The following is a 26934-nucleotide window of genomic DNA, read 5'->3' as shown; positions in this document are numbered from 1 at the left end:
GGGTTATCTACCCAATCAGCGTTAGGAAGTTGAGTTGGTCACGCCCAGAGGCGGCCTTGGAAGTCAGTAGACGCAGGCCTTCGAGAGGACACAAGGACTGATACTGACACCAGTGGAGTGTGTGGAGAGCCAGACTCAACCCAGAATACCTGAGAGAAGGAGACATCAGAGAGACTCAGGATCTTGGCACTTGTCCTTACTAACTCAACCAATGGAGCAACAGCTGTGTATCTGGAAGGAGTCTCCTTGCCTGGCCACTAGCAGATGACACAGCCTGTAAGGGAAAGAGGACTTGGCAGGTGCTCTTCACCCTTGTCACCAGTAACCTCTACAGGAGAATGCGGAGGAACATACTCTCGCTCACTATTTGTTGCTCGCCAATCAGCTAAGACAAGAAAAGCTTACAATCTGAAAGTCCTATTGAATTAAGTAAGAATATCAGTGCTATTTTAAATGCCGAATTAGTCCAATACTCTGTATAATCGTGATCATAATAATAGCACAATCACTTATTGAGCACTCTCTCTGTGCCAAGCACTTTTACCTTTTTCAGCCGTTCAACAATTACTGTATTTTATCTAATCTAAGAGGCCATTCGGGAAGCTGTAGTCCTATTTTGTACCACTAAGAAAGAAAAATGCTTATAATTAAGCCATGACACACTGCTCTCTCCTATCACTTGGAATTTCTATTTTATACTTACTCTTCCAGACTTACTTTTAAAAAGATCTTATTTTTTAAAAACACTCTTATGTTTATATAAAACGGAAAAGATAAGCAAAATAAATTGGTGAAGGCATTCCTGAAATAGTTTCCAACTGGCCCTTGGCAGCCATTTCAAGATACTATTGATTGTAAGAGTCACACTAATTTCTGAGATGTTAAAATATAAAAGAAAGGTCTTGGCATCAGTGAAATGCTGTTGGTAAAGTATATACTGTACTCCAGGCCCTTGAGAAAATGCAGAAGCCACAGCGGTGCACCAGACACAAAGTCCCTGCCCTCAGGGAGTCCAAATGGCAGTCAAGAATTTAACAGGTACACACAGGACTACTTGATTGCAACTTGAAGGGAGCCACCAGAGAAAAGTCACCCAGGATTGACTAGGAGGGGATCCTTACCTGGTCAGTGGCCCAGAAAAGACCGTGCAAGGATAAAACCTTTATGCTAAGATTGGGGAGTTGAGGCCGGCGCCGCAGCTCACTAGGCTAATCCTCCGCCTAGCGGCGCCGGCACACCGGGTTCTAGTCCCGGTTGGGGCACCAGATTCTGTCCCGGTTGCCCCTCTTCCAGGCCAGCTCTCTGCTGTGGCCCGGGAGTGCAGTGGAGGATGGCCCAAGTGCTTGGGCCCTGCACCCGCATGGGAGACCAGGAAAAGCACCTGGCTCCTGGCTCCTGCCATCGGATCAGCGCGATGCGCCGGCCGCAGCGGCCATTGGAGGGTGAACCAACGGCAAAGGAAGACCTTTCTCTCTGTCTCTCTCTCACTGTCCACTCTGCCTGTCAAAAAATAAAAAAATAAATAGAATAAAATAAAATATAAAGATTGGGGAGTTGAGTAGGAGCAGAATGAGAATCAAAGGAAGGGGAGGAGGTGCTCAGCATAGCAGTTAAGACGCCCACAGCTTCCGGCAGAGCGCAGGGCTCCTGGCCCGGCTCCAGCTCGACTCCAGCGTCCCACCAGTGCAGGCCCTGGGGGGCAGCAGTGATGGCTCAAGTAATGGGGTTCCTGCTGCCCACGTTGGGCACCTGGGTTGCATTCCTGGGTCGCAGCTTTGGCCCCAAGCCAATCCCAGCTGTTGTGGGCATTTGGGGAGCAAATTATAAGATGGGAGTGGTTTTTCTCTCTGCCTCACAAATAAGTAATTTTTAAAAAAAAATTATTTAAAGAATCAAAATAAGGACAAGAACTAGAGCATTTTCTCATCAAATCCTTCCAATGACCATGCAAGCCATATTTGTCCCCATTTTACAGATGATAAAACTGAGACTTGGAGAGCTGAAATAACTTGCCTAGGAACACACAGGTAAAAAGCGATAGAGAAGGAATCTTCCTCATCTCAAACAGCAAATTGTTCTACTTTTTTAAATGTGCACAGTTTTTGCTGCATTAGAAAAAGAGAGACAGACCCAGGGAGGAACAGAGGAGACTTCCAATGTGAGAAAGACTCTTCAGTGTAAAACCATATACTATGAAATAGTTTCAATAGTAACGAAGAAATATTCATATCACAAACTCCCTGTATCCTAGAACCATGGACTGCACTGTCTTCAGGACCAGAAGTATAGAAAATAGAATAAAAGAACATTCTTTGGAATTCCCTTCTAAGCAGTTAATACTTTTTTAAAAGATATTTTTATCTATTTGAAAGGCAGAGCAAAAGAGAGCAAAAAGTCTTCTATCCACCAGTTCATTTACCAAATGACCTCAGTAGCCGGGACTGGGCCATCAACCGCTGCTTCCCAGCGACATTAGCAGAGACTTAGATTGGAAGAGGGGCAGCCGGACTCCAGCTGCACTCCAGTGTGGGATGCAAGTTGTCCCAAGTAGCAGCGTTCTCCATGTGCCACACCGTCCTTCCCACGGAGGTTTCTAATGCCTGGCTCAAGTCACTTTAGGAAACCTACTCAGTCTCCCCAGATGTAGTCATTCATAGCTCCGGGCCTGCGCGGTTGGCCATTCAAGCTGGCTGAAAGTGTGGTTCCAGTCAGTGTTTTCCTGGCTGTGAGGCCTCTCTGCCTTTCTTGCAGGTAGTCCTGTCTCTCTGCCCTCAAATGTATTCCTGGATAGAGAGCCAGATAGGTGTTGGAAGAGGCAGGTGTTTGAGCAACTGTTGGAAGTCTGGAAAGCAATGCCTGGGACCCGTTTTGTATTGGAGAATAAGATGTAGGTGCCCACCCACAGCCAGCCCCAAAAGATCTGGGAAATGGATGGCTTTCACTCACTTTATGGAGCTGAAAATATCGCAGGGTCTTTAAGTGTTCACTGAGTCATTCGATGAATACTTTTGAGCACCCACCATGCTCCATGCACAGGTACTTACATGGAGCCAAACGAAGCCTTCACTCTGACAAAGCTTCCAACTGACAGAAGAAGATCCATATTCACAATAAAGAAGCCACTTCCGTAGTAACTTAGAAGTTGGTGAGCATGCTGGCAAAAGAAAAGTAGAGCAGGGTAACAGTAGAAGCAGAGCAGGTCCTCAAAGTGGGAGACAATTGCAATTTTAAGTAGCGTGATCAGAGCAAGCGTCCTTAAAAGATGTGATATTTAAGCAAAAGCTTGGCAGGTCTTAGGGACTGGCAGACAGGAAATCAGCTCACAAAGGCCTGGTTTGTTGGAGAAACAGCTAAGAGCTCGGTGTGGCTGGAGCAGGAAACCCAGGGAGGGAAGAACAGGAGGTAACGCGCACAGAAATCTGAGGACCGTTAGGACAACAGAGGCTTTTTCGTTGAGTAAGATGGCTTCTCCTTACGGGTTTTGAGCGGAAAAGTGACATGAGCCGATGTGTCTTTCATCTTGACTGCTAAGAGTGTTAAGAAATGGGACAAGCATTCTGCAATGGGTTAAGCTGCCACTTGGGATACTGGCACCACAAATCAGAGTGCCATGGATCAAGTCCCACCTCTGCGTCACATCCAGCTTCCTGCTGATGCACACACTGGGGGTCAGGAGATGATGGCTTGAGTGCTTGATCCCTGCCACCACATGGGAGACCTGGATGCATCCTGGACCTTGGCTAGAGCCTGGCCCAGCCTCGCCTGTCGCAGGCATTTGGGGATTAACCAGTGGATAGAAGATTCCCTCCCTCTCCCTTTTCTTCTCTCCCCCACCTCCCTCCCTCCTGTTGCTCTGCCCTTCAAATAAATAAATACACTTTATAAATGTTAAAAAAGAATTGACTGTAAGAGGGAGAGAAGATAGGGAGATTGGTTAATACATTACTAAAACAAGTTCTTGTGTTTTATATCATCGTAGATGACCACAGTTAACAACAATGCACTATGTATTTCAAAATAGCCAAAAGAGGGGACTTTGAATGTTCCCAACACAAAGAACTGATGAATGTTTGAGGTCACAGATATACTTATTACTCTGATTTTATCATCACACTTACATACCTGTCCCATATATTTGTGAAATTAGCATGTGTCAATTTAATAAAAATTTTAATGAAATCTCTCAGACAAAAAAGGAAAGAATTGGCAGCAAGGATGGACTCACTGCATGGGGTGGTCAGGGTGGCGTCGGGGGAGGAGCCCAGCCGAGGCCGTTTCTGGCCGTCAGTCCCCGCGGATCCTCCAGTGGCAGCTTGGAAGGCTCACGCAGGACGCTGGAAGATGCTAGGGCTGGGCTCTTTGGGTTTCTACCGGAAAAGTCACTGCGTCCTTTGTTTTTGGCCTCAGAGTACTCACCTCCAGGATGGAAGGAGAAGTGCCAACCTCACAGGATTATTTCCAAAGTAACATGCATTCCAAATACATCGCATGGTATGAGGCATACAGCAGGTGCCTGAGCAATGAAAGGGAAGCCCTCCCTTCATCTCCTCCTAATAGCAAGGGGCTTCGTGACGCGCAAATTCGTCTGGAAGCTCTTTAGACTTGCAGTCTATGTTTGAAGTTGGTTTCCCTGAGTGATTAATTCAAAGTGGAAGTTTCCCTGGTGAGGTGCCTAGGATTTTAGCAGCCGAGTTAGTTGGACGTGAAAGGTCATTAGGGATGGAAGATAAAGTCTGTTCTGTGATAGCTCACATTCATTCCTGTAGAGCAGATGAGTTCATTGCTGATTGGCGAGTCGATCGATGATGTGAGTATAATGAAGATGCCACACTGATTGTCATAGAATTTTCTTCAACGTGTTATTGCTTGGCATCACCAGGTAACAGCAGCCAAATACCAAGTTTACCAACACAGCTCTGTGCAGCAAAGTACAGAAAGCCTGGTCAGTTCATAACAGAACCATCCACCCCTTGTTCTCCCTCTTAGCTCAGGTTGACCACCTAAGTCTGCTGCAAAATTTCATTGTCACCTCTCCCTGGTCTTAAAATTTTTGACCTGCCTGTGATTCCATAATCTTACTACTACCCACAAACTTCTTTATTTTCAATTGCCAACACTTCTTTATTGAAAGGAAAAATCTTTTTTCTTAAGATTTCTTTATTTACTTGAAACACAGAATAATAGCAAGAGTGGGAGAGACAGAGCGAGAAAGAGAGGGAGATCTTTGGTTTGCCGGTTCACTCCCCAAATGGCTGCAATGGTCAGTCAGGGCCAGGTTGAAGCCAGAAGCCAAGAGCTCTATCTTTGTCTCCCATATGGGCGACAAGGACCCAAGAACTTGGGCCATTAGCAGGGAGCTGGATTGGAAGCAGAGTAGCCAGGACTCAAACTGGTGCTCCAACTTGGAATGCCATCGTCACAAACAGTAACTTAACTCACTGCGTGGTAACACTGGCCATGGAAAGTCTTCTATTTGCTGTAGTGTTCCTTTACTTGTTATGGACTACATGTTTTTAACTCAGCCAGTATTTGTATGCGATGGTTATGGTTTGGTTATGCACTGGTTGCATACTTGCTTATTTTCAAGTGGTCTCTCCTCACATTACTTGTCCCATAAGCACCATAATTTTAGCACAGTTTTGCCAAATTTAGTATTTGCCTAGGAACATATGCTGCGTTGTAGCAGTGACACACACACCTCTGCCAGATACACCGCTCTGCTTGTGCAGCAGGGCTTGGGTGAAAACCAACGTGCCCGTGAGCGTGAGCTAGGAGGCATTGGCTCTGCATCTCCCAAGCTTTGTTCAAAGCTGGAGTCTACCAGTTTAACTGCTGGAAGCCTAATGCTCATGGTTTTTAAAAACTGAACTAATACTATCACCTCACCATCAGAGTGAGGCTAAAATAAAACATCACCTGCAGAGCACTTACTAAGTGGTAGCTGTTAGAATAGTGTAAGGATAGAAGCCGTCGGGGAGCACACTTGTAATCAAATACATAGTAGTTGTCTTCACAGCAAAAAAAAAAAAAAAAAAAAAAAGAGGGCAGATGGAGGTCTCAAAATCAGTGTCTCTAACTGATGTAAGCAAGCAGAACTGGTCCTGCACGTTTGGAGCTGGGCTTAACTTCGAATCAGATGCTGTCGAATGATGGCAGACATCTCCAACCCACAATGAGGAGACCATTGTTCTCTGGGCTTCTCAAACTCGCTTTATTTGGACATGATGATATTAAGTGTATATAGATGCGCCTTTGTGTGTGCGTGTGCGTGTGTGTGTGTGTGTGTGTGTGTGCGTGTGTGTCCGGGTTTCTTTCCTCTACATCTGAAAAATGCAGCCAAGGAGAAGAGAACGCTCCCAGGGAAAGATGAGATCATTTGTAAGTGGCTTGTTAAAGCGCTCATCATTTTCCTGATCAGCGGTAGCAAGGCTGCATCTTCAGGAGCTGATGCGATTTATCATGTTATTATATATTTAGGGGCTTTTGGAAAATGCTGTTATTTACTCAACCGACTGTGTATATAGACTATTTAAAGCCGATTTTTGACCCAGTAGACTGTACCAGCCCCATCTATCGTCTCAATGAGCATGTGGGGAATCTTAAATATGCAGATTATTGAAACAATAGACTCTGAACACTGCAAACATAGTCTACCCGGGTCCATTCGAGTCACTGGGGGATGATACGTTTCTAAAAAGCATGTTCGTGGCAGACCATACGTATCGCCAGCCTCCATGCAAAGATGAACAACTGGATGGCAGGGACTTGGGCTGTGGAGGGGAATTTTTGGTGATGCGCCCATTAGCTGTCTATTATGTGCTGCTCTTTTTGTCTGTGGGGGTGCCCTCCAATGAAAGCCAAGCAATGTCACCAAGAGCTTGAGCCTGTTTTATTCTAACAAGCGAAGAAGCTATTCTGTTTGAGTTAATACAAGTTCATTTTCTGATTCAAAGTATGTATCAAGGACCATTTATCAGATAATGGGGTCTTTGATTGCAAGCAGCACATACTGTCTTTGGCAAACTTGAGTGAAAACAAGAAATCCGTTGGGGTATTTAGTAGTTCTCCAAAAGGACAGGAGCCAGTACACTTTGGGAGTTGAAGGAGAGGAGTGAAAAGACAGCCTCCTCACGACACTGTCGTCAAGCAGTTCCTCGCTAACTCTCGTCCATCTTTGCTTCGTAGGGACAGAATTCAAATTCCATGGAGCAAGGGTGGGATTGGCCTGGCTGCTCACATGCCCATCCTAAAACAATGCAAAACAGAAATGCCAAGAAGGGACAGAAAAGAGAAAGCCCTTTTTATTTTACTTTTCTGCTCCTTAAACCAAGTATCAGATACTTAAACACACTCACATACACGCACCATACACACAGAGGTTATCGAGGTTGTTGATGGTGGAAGGCGTTCCAGCTAACAGGAGTCTCATCAGGTTAAACCACCAGAGACCAGAATCTATGTCTTGTTGGCCCCCTTCCCAGCATGGCTGCAAGAGGGCCAATTTATACAGCCTGGATCTGACTGTGTAGTTCTTACATCTGTCCTTATGTCTTACCCTTTTTTAAATTAATTAATTAATTAATTAATGCTTATTTATTTGACAGGTAGAGTTATAGACAGTGAAAGGGAGAGACAGAGAGAAAGGTCTTCCTTCCGTTGGTTCATCCCCTAAATGGCCACTACGGCCAGCGCTGCGCTGATCCGAAGCTAGGAGCCAGGTGCTTCCTCCTGGTCTCCCATGTGGGTGCAGGGGCCCAAGCACCTGGGCCATCCTCCACTGCCCTCCCAGGCCACAGCAGAGAGCTGGACTGGAAGAGGAGCAACCGGGATTAGAACCCAGCACCCATATGGGATGCCGGCACCACCAGGCAGAGGATTAACCAAGTGGGCCACGGCGCCGGCCTCTGTCTTACCCTTTAAACAATAAAATTGGTCTATGCTACATACTTTAACATGAAGGGGAAGGGATTCTTTCAATTATTAACTCATTCTAGTTACAAAAGCAGACAGACAGGATCTCCCACCTAGATTGCCCACAGAATGATGCTTAGGCAAAACCATACAATACTGACCTCAAGAATTGTACTTGGCACTGGAGATAAAGCCATGAATGAGACAGATCAGAGCTCCTGTGTTCAAATCAGAGGGGAAGTATTTCCAGTGCAGGGTCTCTCAGTCTTGGCACTGTTGACATTTGGGCTGGACCATTCTTTGCTGTGTGGGACTGACCAGTGTGCTACGTAGGTGCTTAGTAGCATTCCTGGTCTCTGCCCACTAGATGCGAGGAGCAACAGTTGGGACAACCAGAACATCTCCAGACATTGACAGATGTCCCCCGGGAGGGCAAAATCACCCCCAGCTGAGTCATCAAAGTTGTGTGGGCGTTACAAGGGTTACTGCGGGAAGGGTGGTTGGCGTCCAAGTGTGTCTCAAACTCAGCAGCCACGTGGGAAGCGGGGGCCCCCCTGGGGTAAGCATTGTTCCTGCTGCTCTCCTTAAGGGAGATTCTGGGGTGCTGGCTCCGTGCAGGCCCTGGTGTAAAGTCACAAGATGCAAAGCAGGCGAGGGGAGAGAAGAGGATTTAAGGAGTCCTTGCCTAGTATCCAGAAGCTCACCATGCTGAACACAAAAGACCGTGCTGAACACACAACGAAACGCACCAAGTGCCTCCTTGCCCTGCCCTGACTTACCACGTGGGAGTTGAGATCAGGAATCACAACCTGAGTTGTCCAGTAGGAGAGAAGTCCTTGGATGGGGATGAGGGGAATGGCCAGTGAAGTGGACCTGGACTTAAAGTAGCTTATGTATAAGTACCGATGGATGAAGTGTTTGATAGTATTTTATAGTATTGGCCTTCTTAACATCATGGAAAATTAATAGACAGAAATAACACAAGATTACCTTATGCTTTTTAATTAATGAATGAATTTGAGAAGGAACTCAATCCAGGTCTCCCACAGTAAGCAGCAGAAACCTAATCACCTGAGCTGTCTCCCAGGTCAGCCTTAGCAGAGAGCTGGGGCTGGGTTTCCAACCCAGGCACTGCAAGGTGAGATGCAGGTGTCTTAACCAGAATTTTAACTTCTAAGCCAAATGCAGACCTTCCTTATATTTTTTCAACAACAGAAAACTCATCAAGTTTTTTCCAACATAATTGTTGGGAGCCTAAGAATATACACCCAAAGGTGCAAAACGATGTGTATCATGCACAGGTGTTCGTGGGTAGCAAGGCTACCCATGGTTTTAGGGGACATGTTAGGAGCCATGCATTGGTGCTCACCGGGAGAGGATGTTAAATCTTGCCCTCAGTGCTGTGCTCCCCCCACGTTCCTCTCCTGGGAGGACAGCCACTGTGGTACCCTTGGCGGGCAGAGAGGGGGGCTGCAAAGGCTGCATTTGGTCATCCCCTTGACTCGCAGGCACAGAGAGAAAATGACAAGCCTTGAAAAGACCATTCTTAAACGAGTCTTCACCTAAAATCAAAGGGTCAAAAAACCTTGCGTTAGATTATTCAAGTTGTTGATTCAGAAAAATTGAAAGGAGACCTCTGTTAGCTCCCAGAATTTGGACCATTCCCAAGAAATGCTTCATCCAACTGTCCAGTGTGGGCTTGGCCCCCAGAACAGACTTCCTGTTTTATGTAAGTTGGCTCATTTAAAAGCTAACCTAGTTCATTAACAACTGAAATAGGTCAGGATTTATTTGGCTGACTTACTGGAGTTGTTTAGAAGTGCTAATCCTTTTCATCATTAACTTGTTTGTTTGTTTGTGTCTTGTATTATAAGAACACTCAATCTGATAAGGGGATTTCAATGAATCCAGAAGGAATTGATTGAGAATAATGCCAGGAGCCTAATGGGTCCCCCCCCCCCCCAACCAAACTTAAAGGAGTAAACACTTGAAATCCTGAGACATCCAGCTCTGGTTGCTGCTCGTGACTCGGCTTTTGTCTCAGTAACATTAAGGAGGGGCGTAAATTGAGTGCTTTGTTATTACGGGGATTCTGAGCTATTTCAGGTTATCTTGCTCACTCTTGCAACAATCTCGGAGGCAGGTATTATTATTATTGTGGTCGCTAATTTATACCAGGAGAGACTGAGGCCTGCAGAGGTGGCAATGGCCATGCAGGGTGTGGCAGGGGTGGCATTTGACCTGCGGCAGGCTTGCCCCCGAGCCAGGCATTCTCCAAGCCTCTGTGATCACATCTGTGAGGGGGGCACACACCCATTCCTCTTCGATCCTCCTTTGGTGGTAAAGGGTGTTCTTCTCCACGCAGACCCCTGCTCTCCCACTACCAAGACAGCAGCAACACAAGGGCCTTCAAAAACAGTTCACGGAAAATGGAATTAACAGATAAGTTGACTTTTTGAAGTTATATATACCAGGGATCTTTAAAGAGTCCGTGGAAATACATATGATGAAAAAGCCATGCATGAGTTGCAAAAATTTTACACCAAAATAAACTCATCTTTTAATTCCATTTTCTCACAAGCTCTTTCAAGTACCTTCATAACACCCTATCTCGCCATCGATACCCGGAACTTTGTGGGACTTTGACCTTACAGCATTTCTGAACGACTGCCGCCAGGCTGAGTCCCATTGTGGTGTGTGAGCTGAGCCCCACATCGCAGTATGGATTCCAGCACACTGGTCCCCAACAGCTGGATGCCAGCAGTCCTCCCTTCTGCTGTAACAAATAAATGTCCTCAGACATTGCCACATGTGGCAAAATTTCTCCCGACTGGAACCCCTGGATCAGCGTAGAATAACGGTGACCACGCTGGCTCCTGGGACCACGGGGTCTCAGGAACCAGGTGGTTTTAGGTCAGGTAATGATCTAATGAGCTCACTTACCCTGAAATGCTAAGGTGAGATAAGAGAATATGACTTTTTACAGGGATCAATTCTGCCTGGTGCCAAATATACAAAAATCAAGTTGTAGAGCTTGAAGCAAAAATAAGCAGAGTGTAAAAAGTTTCTGAATTCAGGGTCCCTGAATTCACACTTTACAACACCAGACTTCCTCTGCCTCCTACGGAACCCACCCACAGGGGGACCGTAGCCCCTGTGTGGACCACTCAACCATTCAAAGGGACGTCCTATAAAAAAGACTTTTTTGTTCTCTGTGGTTTGAAAGCAAATTGGAGCCGATGAGTAAAACCTGTTTGTCAGATAGAAAGCTGTGCTTCACTTAGCAACTACACATTGATTTATTGGCTCCAATCACTTGTTTATTTATTCATGTATGTTCGCTAAGTATATGGACAGGGTGGGCCATGGATAACAGTGGAATCCAGTGGTCAACTAGATAGATTCAGCCTGTCCTTAGGGAGCTTACAGTTCTTGAGAAGATATTCAAATATGCATGGGAATAAAATAATCATGAATTGAGATATGGACCATGTAAAGAAAAAAAAAGGAGAGGTTGAGATAGAAAATCACCTTGGCCATTGGGTACTTGGGGGTGGGTACGAGGCGACACGGTGATCAGATGGCTTTCTGAAGAGAAGTATCAGGGTGGAGACCAAAAGGATAAGAAATAGTCATGGGGAAAGGGGAAACTTGGCATATAGAAGAAAGAGAATTTCAAGAGGCTACAAGGAGAAGGCATTTTATGGTTTCAGGGAACAGACAGAAAAGCTGTGGCTTTTGAGTCCTAAGCAACAGGGACAGTGACAGGATTGGACTGAGTCAGTACAGGACACTGCAGGAACGTGGAGAACACAGAGAGTGTGGAACAGAGACCAAGGGGAGCCATCGAGGCAGTGGCGCAGAGCATGAGACTCCATTCAGTAGCTCACGGTCAGTGCGATGCAGGCAAATGGATCGTAGAACAAGAACTACATCTGGTAGGAAGCCCTGGCAGCCATCAGAGAAGAGAGCTGGTGCCCTGGAACCAGCGGTGGTGTGGAGATGGATGACAGAGTACAGTTTAGATTTATTATGAACTAGGACTGATAGCCGTGGCAGCTGACTTAGGTCCAGGCAGTGTGGGGTGGGGAGATTCAGACCCCAAATCCCCATTGTGTCACTCTGGTGACAGAGTTAATATTCCCTGCCACTTGATTTCATCATCCGAGAGCTGGAATTTAAAAGACATGTGGTGCTATTATGAGGATCAAATAATGTGATGCAATAAAGAAATTAGTCCAGTGGCTCTTATACCTAAATTTGCTCTGGATAATGCATACACTGGAATATTATTCAGCTATAAATAAGAATAAAATTCTGTCTTTTGCAACAAAATGATTGGAACTGAAGAACATGATATTGAGTGAAATAAGCCATTCACAGACAGACAAATACCACATGTTCTCAATGAGTGAAAGAAACATCCATGAATATTAGTTGTTGGTTGCAAATACAGTGTTTTGTCAAACTTTGTTTTAAATATTGGTCCAACAAGTTGTTAGAAATTAGGTGGTTTTATAGTATTAATGATTTTGTGACCACTTCAAAATATACTTTAAATGAGTGAAGTTGAACATCTTTTAATTACCATTTGTAGCCCTTGCCTATTTTTCTGCTGGACTGTGGTCCTTTTACTTTTTATTTGTTGATCTCTATTTAGAAGAGAGCCATTAAGCCTTTAACTGTAACCTAAATTTAAAATATGTATCTCAGAAAAAAAATGAACACAAGAAGTTAGCTCTTACTATTCTTTCCAGTAGTTACCAGGTGGCCTCAAAGCTGCAGTTCTCAATCCCTGCCAGTGCTAAGGTGTAGGCTGAGCAGACGAAAGTGTTGAAGAAGAGACGGAAGTCTATCATGAAAGCTTACAGCAGTTCTTACCCATTCTTAGCTTTGATCAGATACCGTGCAGTTCCTAAGAGGGAGGAATGGATTGAAGGGACTTCAGCCCATCGTGGTCCTCACCATGGGCCGGCCACGATGATCTCATTGGTGAAGTCAACATGAAGAAGAGTTGGAAGGCCCAGCATCAAAGCTACTCGTTGCAGGATTGACGGGCCCCGAGGGCTTGGTGCTGTGAACTTGGCGCTGGGAGTTGGTGAAAGGTCTTTCCACCTCGGACTTCTGTGATTCCAGAGAGAGCGAGGCCTTTCATCTGACAAACAAGGACCAGAGCACTTCTGCAGGGTCGGTTTAGCTTCTCTGGGGGAACAGAGGTTTTTCTTTCTCTTTCTTTCCTTCTTAATGGGAAGTGGTCACAGCCATGAACTTAGCAAAAGAAGCAGGTTAAAATGTGTCCGTTCTTGGCTAATGCAGTGAGACATTTTCGAGAAAAGGCATTGAGAAGTGGTCATTATCCATTATCTGCATGAAATATTTCAGAGAAAGAAGAGGCGCTTGCCAAAAAGGAGAGAAGATGTTTGACTTCAAGCCAGGCAAGAAGGAAACAAGATCACCTTCTAGATCCGTGGGGTGGCTGTGCTAATGATGTTGTTTCAAGTGAAACTGAAACGCAGGTCTGGGAAAACGCTGAGGGTGCATTGCCTCCATGCACCTCCCCAAAGTCGTATGGACAGTGGGTCCCTGTCCCTCTTGTTGGCAAACAAACAAACAAAAACATCAAAAACAAACAAAAACAAACTTCTTGATCTCAGAAAGAACTCCTCTCTCTCTCTCTCTCTCTCTCTCTCTGTGTGTGTGTGTGCGTGTGTGTGTGTGCGTGTGTGTGTTTATATTATCCTTAGGTGGACAAAATGTATGGAAAATAAATTTATGCACCTTTTGCTGAAAATAGTTGCGACCACATAGAAAGCCAAAGGCTAAAAATCTGAACTTGATAGGAAAGTTTAGGCTCTACGTGTATTTCCTTTGTTCCTGTTTTGTTTCATTTTGTTTCCTCCTCTGTTCCTGATTTATGGTTTTCCTGGTGTAAGGATAATATAAGGATAATGATTTTCTAAACTGGAGCTACCAGAAAGCTTATGAAGTGGCCCCTTCTCACCCTTCTCCATGAATATTTTCTAACTCTGCTTTTGTAAATTGTCACCGAGACATGTCCCAATAACAACACTTGCTGGGCTGAAATTCTAGGTAGCTGAATGTAAAGTGTTTTTCTTGGAGACCTTCTGCTTCCAGCATTAGTCATCTCTCTCAGTGCAAAGCCTGAGGCCTCTAACAAAGACCGTTTCCCTCAGATGCTGGCTTGCTTTCTCTCTTGAGGATTGCAGACATTATCATTATGGGTAATGACCTAATAACTTGCTATTCAATGTTTGCACATCACTTCTATGGAAGTTCCCGGCACACACACCACTGGCTCTTGTACAAATGATTTAATATTAAATACAAACCCCAAAATGGAGGAAGCTCTTTTCTTCTGCATGAAGTAAACAAAACTAACTCACATCTAATGTAAATGCCATCGAAAAGCCATTGGCTTGGAATAAGATTTGGGGAGAACAAAGAATGCCAGAGCCGATGGGTGTCAGCCATCTGTGGGTCAGGTTGAAGATGAAGGTGTTCAGTGTTTATAAAGTGCCTAGACGAGGGCTGGAAGCCTGGAAGATGGCCCCTCAGCTTCGGTAGGTCACATACTTTGCCATAGTTGATCCTCCCAACAATGTTAGGAAATAGATACTATAATCATTCCCATCGTACAGATAAGGAAATTGTGCCTTTGAAAGTTCCAGTAGTTTTTGCAAGGTCACATCAGTCTGGCAGATCTGAATGTCTGACATATGTCTGATCCCATTCTATCTAATCATCCATTAGCTGATGGTTCTTGACTCAGTAATTTCTTTCTGCTTTGTTTTGTGTCTCCCAGTACAAACTGAGAGCAACTTCTAATCCACAGGTGTTCAGTCTTTTTGTCTCTGGAGAGAAGAGGGGCTATAAACCCTCAAAGTTGTGTCATATTTTCACAAAGTTGGCTTCTCTATGCACTTATGAACACAAGTATACAGCATGCCAACCACAAAGCCTAGCTTAGTAAACGGACATATAGGCATCCTGAAGGCAGCCATTGTACATGTGAGCCACCCCAAGGAACATACAGAGAGCCGTTGATGTCTTTGATGACCTCAGAAATGCTACAAAGACATGTGGGCTCATATGTTGTTGTACCCACTCTGTCTCCAACCCTCCTTTAAACAAAGAATTCCACTTGTGTACTTTTGGCATTCAGACCCAGAAGGGAACAAACCCTTCTCTCACGATCTGTGTGTGGAAGGAAGTCACCTTTGGTCAGAGTTAAAGATGGTGTGGTAGGGATAAAAATCTCTGTGCCCAGGTGGGCAAAAGCTCCCTGTTCAGAGCCAGGCATGAACTTGGTAACTTCTCCAGACTGCAGACAGGCTGAGCCTCTGCTTGTGGTGCCTGGACTCTCTGTAAATGAAATCTAGGCATAGGCAGCATGCAAGGGATCCCCCCAACCCTGCAGCGCCCCATTCTTCTGCACCAGAAAGCTGACAGACCCCTCAACAGAACTCTCGGAGAGGAGCTCTCTCTGGGCCTGGCCGCCATTGGAAAGTAGCTTAGCTTCCTTGAACATTACAGCCTCTATCCCTTTACTCAGCCTGCCAACAAGAGTGCCAATTAGTGCCAATAATAATATACACATTAACGGATTCTTCGACCATGGTCGCCCAAACACTGGAGACTTGTGACAGGGAGGCCTTCCTCCGTGTCATCATTTAACGTACCTATTGGGTACATGCGAGAAAGGATCGCGTCCCCCTCATTTATGTCTGCCTTGCAGACTGTGGAATCTTCTGTGATTTTAAACTGTCATTTAATGGACTAGATTGGTGAAAATGATCCTGTCACCATCGGATTTGTTTTTAAATGAAGACTTGGTTGAATTCTGGCTTCGTTTTTGAAAATCAGCTTTCTTGAGTTTTAAATTGTTCTTGGGTTATAACTGTTCCACCTCGACTGCCATTTTTAAAACTGTCAGTGTTTTCACTGTAAACACTCTATTGTGCATTTTCAAGGCAACTACAAAAATGTATGCCTAGTACAAATCTGATACCTAACATCATGCCACCTACGAATTATTTTGCACAATTTCCTTTAAATCATTCTGACTAGAGGTTTTTACAGCAATTGAGGTGGTGATTTTTTTAAAAAAGCCAACATAGCTTCCCTTTTTGTTTAACCTTTAGTATAAGAGGAAATTTCTAAAATTTGAGGATTTATTTCTAAATTTTTCATGCATACTATTGGGGTAAAAAGTGCATAGCATATATATTTCTCCTGTTTCAATGAAGAATTCAGAAGACTACTATCCCAATATCTGTGTAACGTGTGTGTCGCCGGCCAGCTAAGGAGCTTACGAAGTCCCCACGTGTGAGTCTTTGCTAAACCAGAGGCTGTCTATGTTAACAGCCCAGTTCCTGAAGCTTTGCAGTCTTCCCATAGCTAGAAGGATAAACCCACAGCTCAGAGAATCCTGGCAACAAGGAAGCTGGAGGCTGGGTTGCTGGGAAGAGATGGTTGCTGGGTGTGCTCTGGTTTTACGGTTTAGAAAAGTTGGTGAGGACGAGTGCCATTCACACCTGATCCAGATGCGGTGGGAGTTGGGGCGCCTTTGCCAATGGCACTGCCGAGGAATGGAACCTGAGTTTGCGGCTGGGATAATCCACTTTCATTGTCTGACCCATTCCTCATTCACCCAGTCGTTCTGATGCTTTCTGCACGTCGCTGTGTAGGATGTGATCCGAATACGAGGTCTCTGTCCCCGTGGGGGCAGATGCGCCAACTTCTCATCATGCAGTGGGAAGAGATAATTGATCAACAACCCAGGGTCGTTTCAGAGTTTTGGGAATGCTAAGGGATTTCTGTGACCAAGAGGAACACAGAGAAGGGGACATCCAATCAGCAAAGCCTCACTGAGGAGGATCAACGCAGCTGAGATTTAAGGGATAAAAAGAGACCAATCTGTGATGGTGTGGGAGAAGGACCTTCTGGGCAGAGAGAGCTGTAGGAAGTCCATGGAATCACCCCAGTGGACGACGTGGCGGCCCGGGCCGAGCAGTGAGCCGGGCGTACGAGGAAACTGGCCCGCCCGGTCAATTGAAGGACAGCAGGGCTTGCTCATGGACTCTCAGTCCCTGGAAGTGGGCTACTGTCTGGTCAGAACCAGGCAGCGGTGAGGGGCGGGGTTAGAAACTTAGGTTGGAAAAGGGGGTGTTTCCCACCATGAAGCTTCATCTTCAATCCAAAATCAGTCAGGAAGTGTGGTAGCAAACGGTTCTTCCTTACTGTGTCTTGGCGTAATTGTGATAATTTTCTAAATAAGTGCGGATCAGAATACACTTGCCACTCATTGGGTTACACCATGATGCAGTGTTCTTAGATAAGTCAGCGATAGTGAGAGCCAGGAGGAAATGCTCATTCTCCACCCAGATCACCGGCACCCACCCTCCCTGCCTTCTCTCTCCTTCCCTAACTGCCGGTGGCAAACAAAACCACTTAAGTCAAGTGAGCAGTTTTAAATGTATAATTTTAAAATGTGTTTTTTAAAAACTGCTTGGAACCCTCAGTTGCTGTTAAAATACACTCACTTTGATGGGGGCTCTGGCACTTTTTTTTATGAGGGTTTTCAGTGCGTTACCTTATCGGGTGCGTGAGATTCAGTGTGTCCTACAGAGGGAAACAGACAAAAAGGGTCTCTCAGCACGAGTTACTCTGCTGTAAAGGTTATAGTAAACATGTCAATGCCTAATTAAGCAGAAAATTTCATCTGTATTGTAGGGGAGGCGTTGGCTGTCTCCGACTTTCTTCCAGGGAATCCATTTAGAAGGACAGAGTAGATTGTGAGTTTGAGCTGGTCTGGAAAGCTCAGCTTCCAAATGTCAGCAGGAAAAAAGAACATTTCTCTTCTTCTTGTACAGAAATGACTATATTGGCTGGGCGCATTGTGTGTACGTGTATGTGTGCACACAAACCACAACACAAAGTACTTCCCAACCCTCTGTGAAGTGTCAGGCGGGGAGCGAGGCTCTAAAAATACCAGCATAATTACCATCAAGCAATCCCCTTAGCCAATGGTGGCACAGAAAGCCTTTTGGCTCCTCCTCCATAGTTCTTTACCTGCTGTGTGTGTTTTTGTGTTTCTGTGTGTGTGTGTGCACACATGTGTATGTGTATTAATAAGCATGTGTGTGCACACATGTAAATGTGTATTAATAAGCATGTGTGTGCACACGTGTATATGTGTATTAATAAGCATGTGTGTGCACACGTGTATATGTGTATTAATAAGCATGTGTGTGCACACATGTGCACATGCTTTTCTTTGTTGATGTGGTCACATTGCCCACACACAGGTCATGTCTATACAACAGTACTACAAAATATTTGTGGAAAATAGAGCTTAAAGATAAGTTTATTTTGATAAACTTCAAAAATTTCTGAAATCCGTGCACACAGAGGTCTTCAGAAAGTTCGTGGGAAATGTGTATTTTGAAAGAAGCAATGCAAGGATTGCAAAAAATTTTGCACAACAATAAACTTATCTGTTAATTCCATTCCGCTCCCCAAATTTACGAAGGTACCCTCATACCGCTTAGCCTGGAGCACCCTGCCCTGTGCCTGTTGCCTCCGCATATGTCCCAGAGTACCAGTGCCCTATTCACTCTCAGTGTAGCAGTTAAGATGCCTGGGTTCAAGTCCTGGCTTGGTTTCTGATTCCAACTTGCTGCTAATGCACACCCTAGGAAGCAGCAGGAGTTGGCTCAAGTACTTGGGTCCCTGCTACCACGTGGGAGGCCTGGACTGAGTTTCCTGCTCCCAGATTTGGCTTGGCCAAACCCCAACTGTTATAGGCATCTGGGAAGTGAATCAGTGGTTAGAACATCTCTCTCTGCCTCTTTGACTTTCAAATAAATAAAAATTTACTTTAAAGTGCGAGACCAGATTTGATGGAAAATTTTCCTTGATTTTTTGGAGTATTTTACTTGGCTCAGTAACAACTCATTTATTAATTCTCTAACACAGACTTCCATCTTGAACTTAATGGTATAGCATTTTGTAGACATACAAATTAGTCCAGGAAAAAGAAAATGTGGTGAGAATGATGGTCTAATTCAGTCATTTTGTTATTTTACGCTGTAGTTTTCTGGCAATAATAACTTGTTAATGCTTGGTTGACTAGACTGAGTATCTTTTTGTTTCTTCAAATCAGCTTACAGAGACCAGGAGAAATTCACTTGTCATTTGCTGAGGAAGCAAAACACCACACCAGTAGCAGTGACGTAACAAACACAACATGAAACTCGAGCCCAGACTGAATTTACAGCTCTTCTTGCTTTAAGGGCTTCATGCCTTGTCTCTGGTGTCCCACAATGCTCCCTTCGGAGGAGGTTACCTTTGCAGTGACGTTTCGATCAAATCCTGCTACTTGACCTTTAGGTCTCCTCCGTTTCTTTTTTTTTTTTTTTTTTTTTTATTTATTTTTTTGACAGGCAGAGTGGACAGTGAGAGAGAGAGAGACAGAGAGAAAGGTCTTCCTTTGCCGTTGGTTCACCCTCCAATGGCCACCGCGGCCAGCGCGATGCGGCCGGCGCACCGCGCTGATCCGATGGCAGGAGCCAGGAGCCAGGTGCTTCTCCTGGTCTCCCATGGGGTGCAGGGCCCAAGCACCTGGGCCATCCTCCACTGCACTCCCGGGCCACAGCAGAGGGCTGGCCTGGAAGAGGGGCAACCGGGACAGAATCTGGCGCCCCGACCAGGACTAGAACCCGGTGTGCCGGCGCCGCTAGGCGGAGGATTAGCCTAGTGAGCCGCGGCGCCGGCTCCTCCGTTTCTTAGCATTCAGTTGGTAACAGGAACAGAGCGGTGCATCCTGGATAGGACCATGACTCTCTGGTTCAATAGACTTAAAAAAAAAAAAGATTTATTTATTTGAAAGTCAGAGCTACAGAGAGAGAGAGAGAGAGAGAGAGAGAGAGATCTTCCATCTGCTGGTTTGCTCTCCAAATGTCTGCAACAGCCAGGACTGGAATCCAGCAGCCAGGCACTTCCTCCGGGTCTCCCACGTGGGTGCAGGGGCCCAAGCACTTGGTCCATCTTCCGCTCCTTTCCCAGGTGCATCAGCATGGAGCTGGATGGGAAGTGAGGCAGCTGGGACTCGAACCAGTGCCCACAGGGGATGCCAGCACTGCAGACGATGACCTAACCCACTGCACCACAGCGCTGCCCCCAGACTTGGGGGTCTTGTCACCACTCCGCAATACTAACTGTGTGGCTTTGGGTGCATTTTCTAATCTTAAAGCCTCAGTTCCCTCATCTGTGGAATGAGAATAATATCAGTTCCTACTTCACGTGGGTATTAGACAGAATGAAAGTGTGCATTTTCAGGGCCTAGCTTAGCACCTAGGATCCAGTTACTGATGAATAATTTTCCATCTTCATCATCCTCATCAGCCTTTGGTGTTCTTGACTACAGCTGCGTTATTCTTAACAAATCCCCTTCTATTTTTTTTTTTTTTAATTTTATCTATTTATTTGAGAGAGTTACAGACAGTGAGAGGGAGAGACAGAGAGAAAGGTCTTCTGTCCGCTGGTTCACTCCCCAAATGGCCACAATGGCCGGAGCTGTACTGATCTGAAGCCAAGAGCCAGGAGCTTCCTGCAGTCTCCCATACAGGTGCAGGGGCCCAAGGACTTGGACCATCTTCTACTGCTTTCCCAGGCCACAGCAGAGAGCTGGATGGGAAGAGGAGCAGCCGGGACTAGAACCGGCGCCCACATGGGATGCCGACGCTGCAGGCGGAGGATTAACCTGCTGCGCTACAGCACCGGCTCCTCCCCTTCTCTTCTAATTCTGTCTGCTGCCTCACAGAACAGACCCATCTCTCTCCTCTTGGTGAAGGGAAAGGACAGTACCTGCTCTAAGGGTTTTTCCAAGTAGCTGCTTGCCACCAACAGGAGAGAGAGAAGCTCACGAGGAAAACATTGCGTTAAGATCATGCAGGCCTTGCAAATCTGAGCCCGGTTCTCCTTTTCTCTGGCACTTCTCTGGTTGCATTTTATCCGCATGGCCCTGAGAAGGCCAGGTGAAGAGAATGAGCCCATGGGCATAAATAGTCCCCTTCCCCATCTCCATTGATGGATATTTGCCCATTAATACTCTTTGCACCCGCTCCCTTGTGCCTTCATTTTCCCTGTGCAATTACTGGCCCTAAATCCTTTCAGAGAAGGCAAAGCATGCATCCCCAATAGCATTTTGCATCTACAAATCAAATGTATAATTGGCATCTCGTGACGGGCACCCACAAATCACAGTGCATTTGGAATTACAGGCGCAAGATCGAGAGGGCATTTTCAGCCTTGTCTGGAAAGGTCTTCATAAACCTGTTTGAGAATAATAAGATAGTCCCCAAATCTCCCATTCTAACACCATTTGCTATTATTTTTAAATCAGGATATTCGCTGAGCTTACATAATTTTTCAGCTATCTATAGAAGATTTTATTTGCATACCTCGTAATCTCTCTTCCTGCTGTGCGACTCTCTGCAGATAAAAATGTTATAACAAAAAGACATTGGCTATCAAAAATATAATGATTGTGCATCCAAATTATTTCTGAGCACTCGAGAATGATTTATTGAGATGATTATATGCCAATAGACCCAAGTGTCTTGGTAAACCTCACCACTGACTTGCCAAGGGTCGGGTCTTGGATTTCTTATGAGCCAACATCCTTCCCCATGGAGATAGGACTTTAATAGGATTTGCATTTCAATCCAGCTTTCCTGAAAGTCACACACATGCATTTAGCTACTGTCCCATTATAGGAATATTAGAACGATTTTCCTGAAACGTGAATATTGCTAACTTGGGATTCTAGGCATTCATAAAGAATGATGAGTCCTGCCAATTAAAGGAGGCAGTAGATGGCACCGAAGACATCATTTGGCTTTCTCCCTCTTTCTGTCGCCCGCAGTTCATAAAAGTAGAGATTAAATTGCTGTTCTGTTTGGCACGGGAACCACTTAGTCCAAGTGGGGGAACTGGGATGGAAAGCGAAACCTGTTACTGCTATCTCACGTCTTCCTCTTCTCCTACAGGCTATGCCCAGGAGGAACAGCTGAAGGAAGAGGAAGAAATAAAAGAGGAAGAGGAGGAGGAGGAGGACAGCGGTTCAGTAGCTCAGCTTCAGGGCAGCAATGACACGGGCACAGACGAGGAGCTAGAAACGGGCACAGAGCACAAAGGCTGCTTCAGCTACCAGAACTCTCCAGGAAGCCACCTGTCCAACCAAGACGCCGAGAACGAGTCTCTGCTGAGCGATGCCAGCGACCAGGTGTCGGACGTCAAGAGCGTCTGTGGCCGAGATGCCTCGGACAAGAGAGCGAACACACACCCCAGGGTGCCTGGCGAGGCCCACAACTGCATGGATAAAATGACCGCTGTCTACGCCAACATCTTGTCTGATTCCTACTGGTCAGGCCTGGGCCTTGGCTTCAAGCTGTCCAGCAGCGAGAGGCGGAACTGTGACACCCGCAACAGCAACGGCAAGAGTGATTTTGATTGGCACCAAGACGCGCTCTCCAAAAGCCTGCAGCAGAACTTGCCTTCGAGATCCGTCTCCAAGCCCAGCCTGTTCAGCTCGGTGCAGCTGTACCGGCAGAGCAGCAAGGTGTGCGGGACGGTGTTCACGGGCGCCAGCAGGTTCCGCTGCCGCCAGTGCAGCGCCGCCTACGACACCCTGGTGGAGTTGACTGTGCACATGAACGAGACGGGCCACTATCAAGATGACAACCGCAAAAAGGACAAGCTCAGACCCACGAGCTACGCAAAGCCCCGGAAAAGGGCGTTCCAAGATATGGACAAGGAGGACGCTCAGAAGGTTCTGAAATGCATGTTTTGTGGCGACTCCTTTGACTCCCTCCAGGATCTGAGCGTCCACATGATCAAAACAAAACATTACCAAAAAGTGCCTTTGAAGGAGCCAGTACCGACCATCTCGCCGAAAATGGTCACTCCGGCGAAGAAGCGCGTGTTTGACGTCAACCGGCCGTGTTCGCCCGATTCCACCACGGGGTCATTCGCAGATTCCTATTCTTCTCAGAAGAACGCCAGCGTGCAGTTGTCTTCCAACAACCGCTACGGTTACCAGAACGGCGCCAGCTACACCTGGCAGTTCGAGGCCTGCAAGTCCCAGATCTTAAAGTGCATGGAGTGTGGGAGCTCCCACGACACCTTGCAACAGCTCACCACCCACATGATGGTCACCGGCCACTTTCTCAAGGTCACCAGCACCGCCTCCAAGAAGGGGAAGCAGCTGGTGTTAGACCCACTGGCCGTGGAGAAGATGCAGTCCCTGTCGGAAGCCCCCAGCAGCGACCCCCTGACCCCCAAGCCGTCCAGCAACTCCGCCTCTGACTGCACGGCCTCCACGACCGAGCCGAAGAAGGAGGGCAAGAAGGAAAAAGCCGAGGACGGCGGCAAGGAGGAGAAAGTGGTGAAAAGCGAGGACTACGAAGATGCCCTGCAAAAGCCTCTGGACCCGACCATAAAATACCAGTATCTGAGGGAGGAGGACTTGGAGGATGGCTCCAAGGGCGGAGGGGACATTCTGAAGTCCTTGGAGAACACCGTCACCACAGCCATCAACAAAGCCCAGAACGGGGCGCCCAGCTGGAGCGCGTACCCCAGCATCCACGCAGCCTACCAGCTGTCGGAGGGCAGCAAGCCGCCGCTGCCCCTGGGGTCCCAGGTGCTGCAGATCCGACCGAATCTCGCCAACAAGCTGAGGCCCATTGCCCCGAAGTGGAAAGTCATGCCACTCGTCTCGGTGCCCGCCAACCTGGCCCCGTACCCGCACGTGAAGAAGGAGCCAGAAGACAAAGAGGAGGGGGTGAAGGAGTGTGGGAAGGAAAGTCCCCACCACGAGGCCTCGTCTTTCGGCCAGGGCGACGGGGACTCTTTCCCCAGAAGCGAAGCGCCTGCGGAAGCCAAGAAGGTGGAGCCCTGTGCCCTGAAGGAGGAGGACCAGCCGGCCAGGGAGGGCGGCGAGAAAGAGAAGCCCCAGGCCCTGGAGCCGGCGGCGGCAGCACTCAGCAATGGCTGTGCCCTCACCAACCACAGCCCCGCCCTGCCCTGCATCAACCCGCTCAGCGCCCTGCAGTCCGTCCTGAACAACCACCTGGGCAAGGCCACGGAGCCCCTGCGCTCTGCTGCCTGTGCCAGCCCCAGCTCAAGCACAATGCCCTTGTTCCACAAGTCCAGTCTCAGTGTCATGGACAAGCCCGTGTTGAGTCCCGCCTCGGCGAGGCCAGCCAGCGTGTCCAGGCGCTACCTGTTCGAGAACAACGATCAGCCCATCGACCTGACCAAGTCCAAGAGCAAGAAAGCCGAGTCCTCGCAAGCACAATCCTGCACGTCCCCCCCTCAGAAGCACGCTCTGTCCGACATCGCCGACATGGTCAAAGTCCTCCCCAAAGCAACCACCCCGAAGCCGGCCGCTTCCTCCAGGGTCCCTCCCATGAAGCTGGAGATGGATGTCAGGCGCTTTGAGGACGTCTCCAGCGAGGTCTCGACTTTGCATAAAAGAAAAGGCCGGCAGTCCAACTGGAACCCGCAGCACCTCCTGATTCTGCAAGCGCAGTTCGCCTCGAGCCTCTTCCAGACGTCAGAGGGCAAATACCTGCTGTCCGACCTGGGTCCTCAAGAGCGTATGCAAATCTCAAAGTTCACGGGACTGTCCATGACCACGATCAGCCACTGGCTGGCGAACGTCAAATACCAGCTTCGGAAAACGGGCGGGACAAAGTTTCTGAAAAACATGGACAAAGGACACCCCATCTTTTACTGCAGTGACTGTGCCTCCCAGTTCCGAACCCCCTCCACCTACATCAGCCACTTAGAATCTCACCTGGGTTTCCAAATGAAGGACATGACCCGCATGGCCGTGGACCAGCCAAGCAAGGTGGAGCAAGAGATCTCCCGGGTATCGTCGGCTCAGAGGTCTCCGGAAACAATAGCTGGCGAAGAGGACACGGACTCTAAGTTCAAGTGTAAGTTGTGCTGTCGGACATTTGTGAGCAAACATGCAGTAAAACTCCACCTAAGCAAAACGCACAGCAAGTCACCCGAACACCATTCCCAGTTTGTAGCAGACGTGGATGAAGAATAGCCCTGCAGGTATGGGTTTGCTCCCAGGCGACTGCCCCAGGCGCCTCGGGAGCAGCTTCTTAAAGGGAGGTGGGTCTGCTCGGAGGCAGCCAATGTCTCCCAGAGGCCGGCAGGACAGCAAGCTTACTGGAGAGGCCAGAATGTGCTGAGTTCTAGTCCCTCTCTCACGCCCTCCAGTTTAGAGCTGGCGAATAGAATAAGACGGATTTAGGGAGGTGAAGTTCAGCTGTCACTGCTGCTTCTTGGGAAGCCTTCAGGAGGCAGGGTCTCCTTAGCTACCCCAGGCCCCAGCTGCAGGGCCGGGCCAAGGCTGGCCCGTATTTTAATTAATAAGTGATAAAAGGTGAGCAACAGAATGAAGAGGGGAGAGTGGCCGGGGACAGTCACTAGAAAGAGGTTTCTAGATCAACCCATAAGTAGCTCAAACTTGACTTTGTCATTGTTCCTTGTCATTGATGCTTTCCACAGCTCGCTTTTAGCCATGGCTACCTTCCATCTCCCTGTCTTTTGTTTCCTAAGAAAGAACACGTGCCCTTGATGGGGCCAGTAGAGAAATAAGATTCTCTGTGGAACCCTGAGATGGAAAAAGAAACAGCTTGTTTGTGTCTTTCCCTATTTGGTTTTCTTTAGGATAGACCCATACCCGAGCCCATGTTTAATAAAGATAGGTGCAATAGATGCCCTTGAGATTTTATTTTACATAAAGAAACAAATGGCTGCCTGCCTGACCTGCTGTCAAAGTGCATGGGTCCCACAACATCAACAGCATGTATCACAGAAGAAACCAATGCTCAGAACACCTGTGTCACCTCCAGGGGAGAGGACAGGACACAGGGTGCAAGGCCAAGTGCCTTTGCAAATGAGCAACAGCAACCACTCGCAAAATTTGAGCAGAAGCAAGGCTGGGCATCAATACATCTCTTCCATCTGCACTTGGCAGAGTGTTTGTTTTGTTTTGTTTGATTTCTTTTTCTCTCCCCACCAGTGTAATACCCCTTTGTATTAGGGACCCTCCTCATCTTTAGGTTGTCCTCCACCTCGGACCACCCCTCGAGGTGGGAACCTGCCCTGAGCTAAACGTTACCAGTCCAGCTTCCGTCCTACTAGACTATAGGCTTGCTCTTAATTAGTTAGCTGTTTAGTAATGCCCAATCAGATTTGAAAAGCTAATAAGAACACCCTAGAACTCCAACAGCTACCTGGGCTCAAATGAAGAATCTTTTCATTGGTTTGTTTGTTTGCACGTCTTTGTCGTGGGAATTAAATGTGTTACCGGCAGATGCATGTCTTACTCTCCAAGCATGGTTTGTTCAGCTCATATTACTGAAAGAAAGGCTGAAATGCACTATTGAATCCACGCATGAGCTTGGAGCTCTGTGACATCCAATTTATTTGCTTGATAGCATTTTAAGATTTTTGTAACTTGCTGTTATGCTTTTCTGGTCCCTTAAAAAAAAAAGTGGACATACGTAGTAGACCTAGAGAGAAGAAAGATGTTTCAAACCCAGTAGCGGTAAGTTCAACCCATGGTGAGAAGGACAAGTATGGAATGTTTATTTGTGATGTAGAAAAAACAATTTCTCGCCATTTTTTTAACTGCTATAAGTAGGGATGAGGGAGAAAGAAAAAGCTTCTATCCATCTGCAGACAAAATCTAAAACATACTGTTTGAAGGAAGTGAAAGAAAACCAATAATTTGGGGAAAATACACAAGAGTTATTTACAAATCTGTTAATAGAAAAGATGGTTATTTTCACGTCTCTATATTTGTGCAGAATAAATACTTCTCACGGGTTTTCAAAGCACCTTATGATAGGGCTGCTGTTGTTATCCACCTTATATGATTGCCATTATGCTGTGGCTCTAGGGCAGTCACAGAAA

General features: G+C 46.8%; 1 protein-coding gene across 15 annotated transcripts in view; it reads left to right on the top strand.

Annotated features, from left to right (window-relative positions):
• TSHZ2 (teashirt zinc finger homeobox 2) overlaps positions 1 to 26934 on the top strand; it is a 481149-nt gene that overhangs the window by 256205 nt on the left and 198010 nt on the right. For 13 of the 15 annotated variants that reach the window (XM_070051679.2, XM_089307009.1, XM_089307015.1 and 10 more), the window contains one exon: positions 21984 to 25062. In XM_070051679.2, the coding sequence (XP_069907780.2) occupies positions 21984 to 25054 (3071 nt within the window). In that variant the 3' untranslated portion in view covers positions 25055 to 25062. The remainder of the gene's footprint in view (positions 1 to 21983; positions 25063 to 26934) is intronic. The other 2 variants (XM_089307017.1, XM_008274168.5) reach the window with 1 other exon arrangement.

This window comes from Oryctolagus cuniculus, chromosome 11 (genome assembly GCF_051225735.1).
Source record: "Oryctolagus cuniculus isolate XC-2025 breed Fujian yellow rabbit chromosome 11, ASM5122573v1, whole genome shotgun sequence".
In the NCBI taxonomy this organism is placed as follows: domain Eukaryota; kingdom Metazoa; phylum Chordata; class Mammalia; order Lagomorpha; family Leporidae; genus Oryctolagus; species Oryctolagus cuniculus.
The sequence above is the reverse complement of the archived record's forward strand: the minus strand, read 5'-3'. Positions and strand labels throughout refer to the sequence as shown.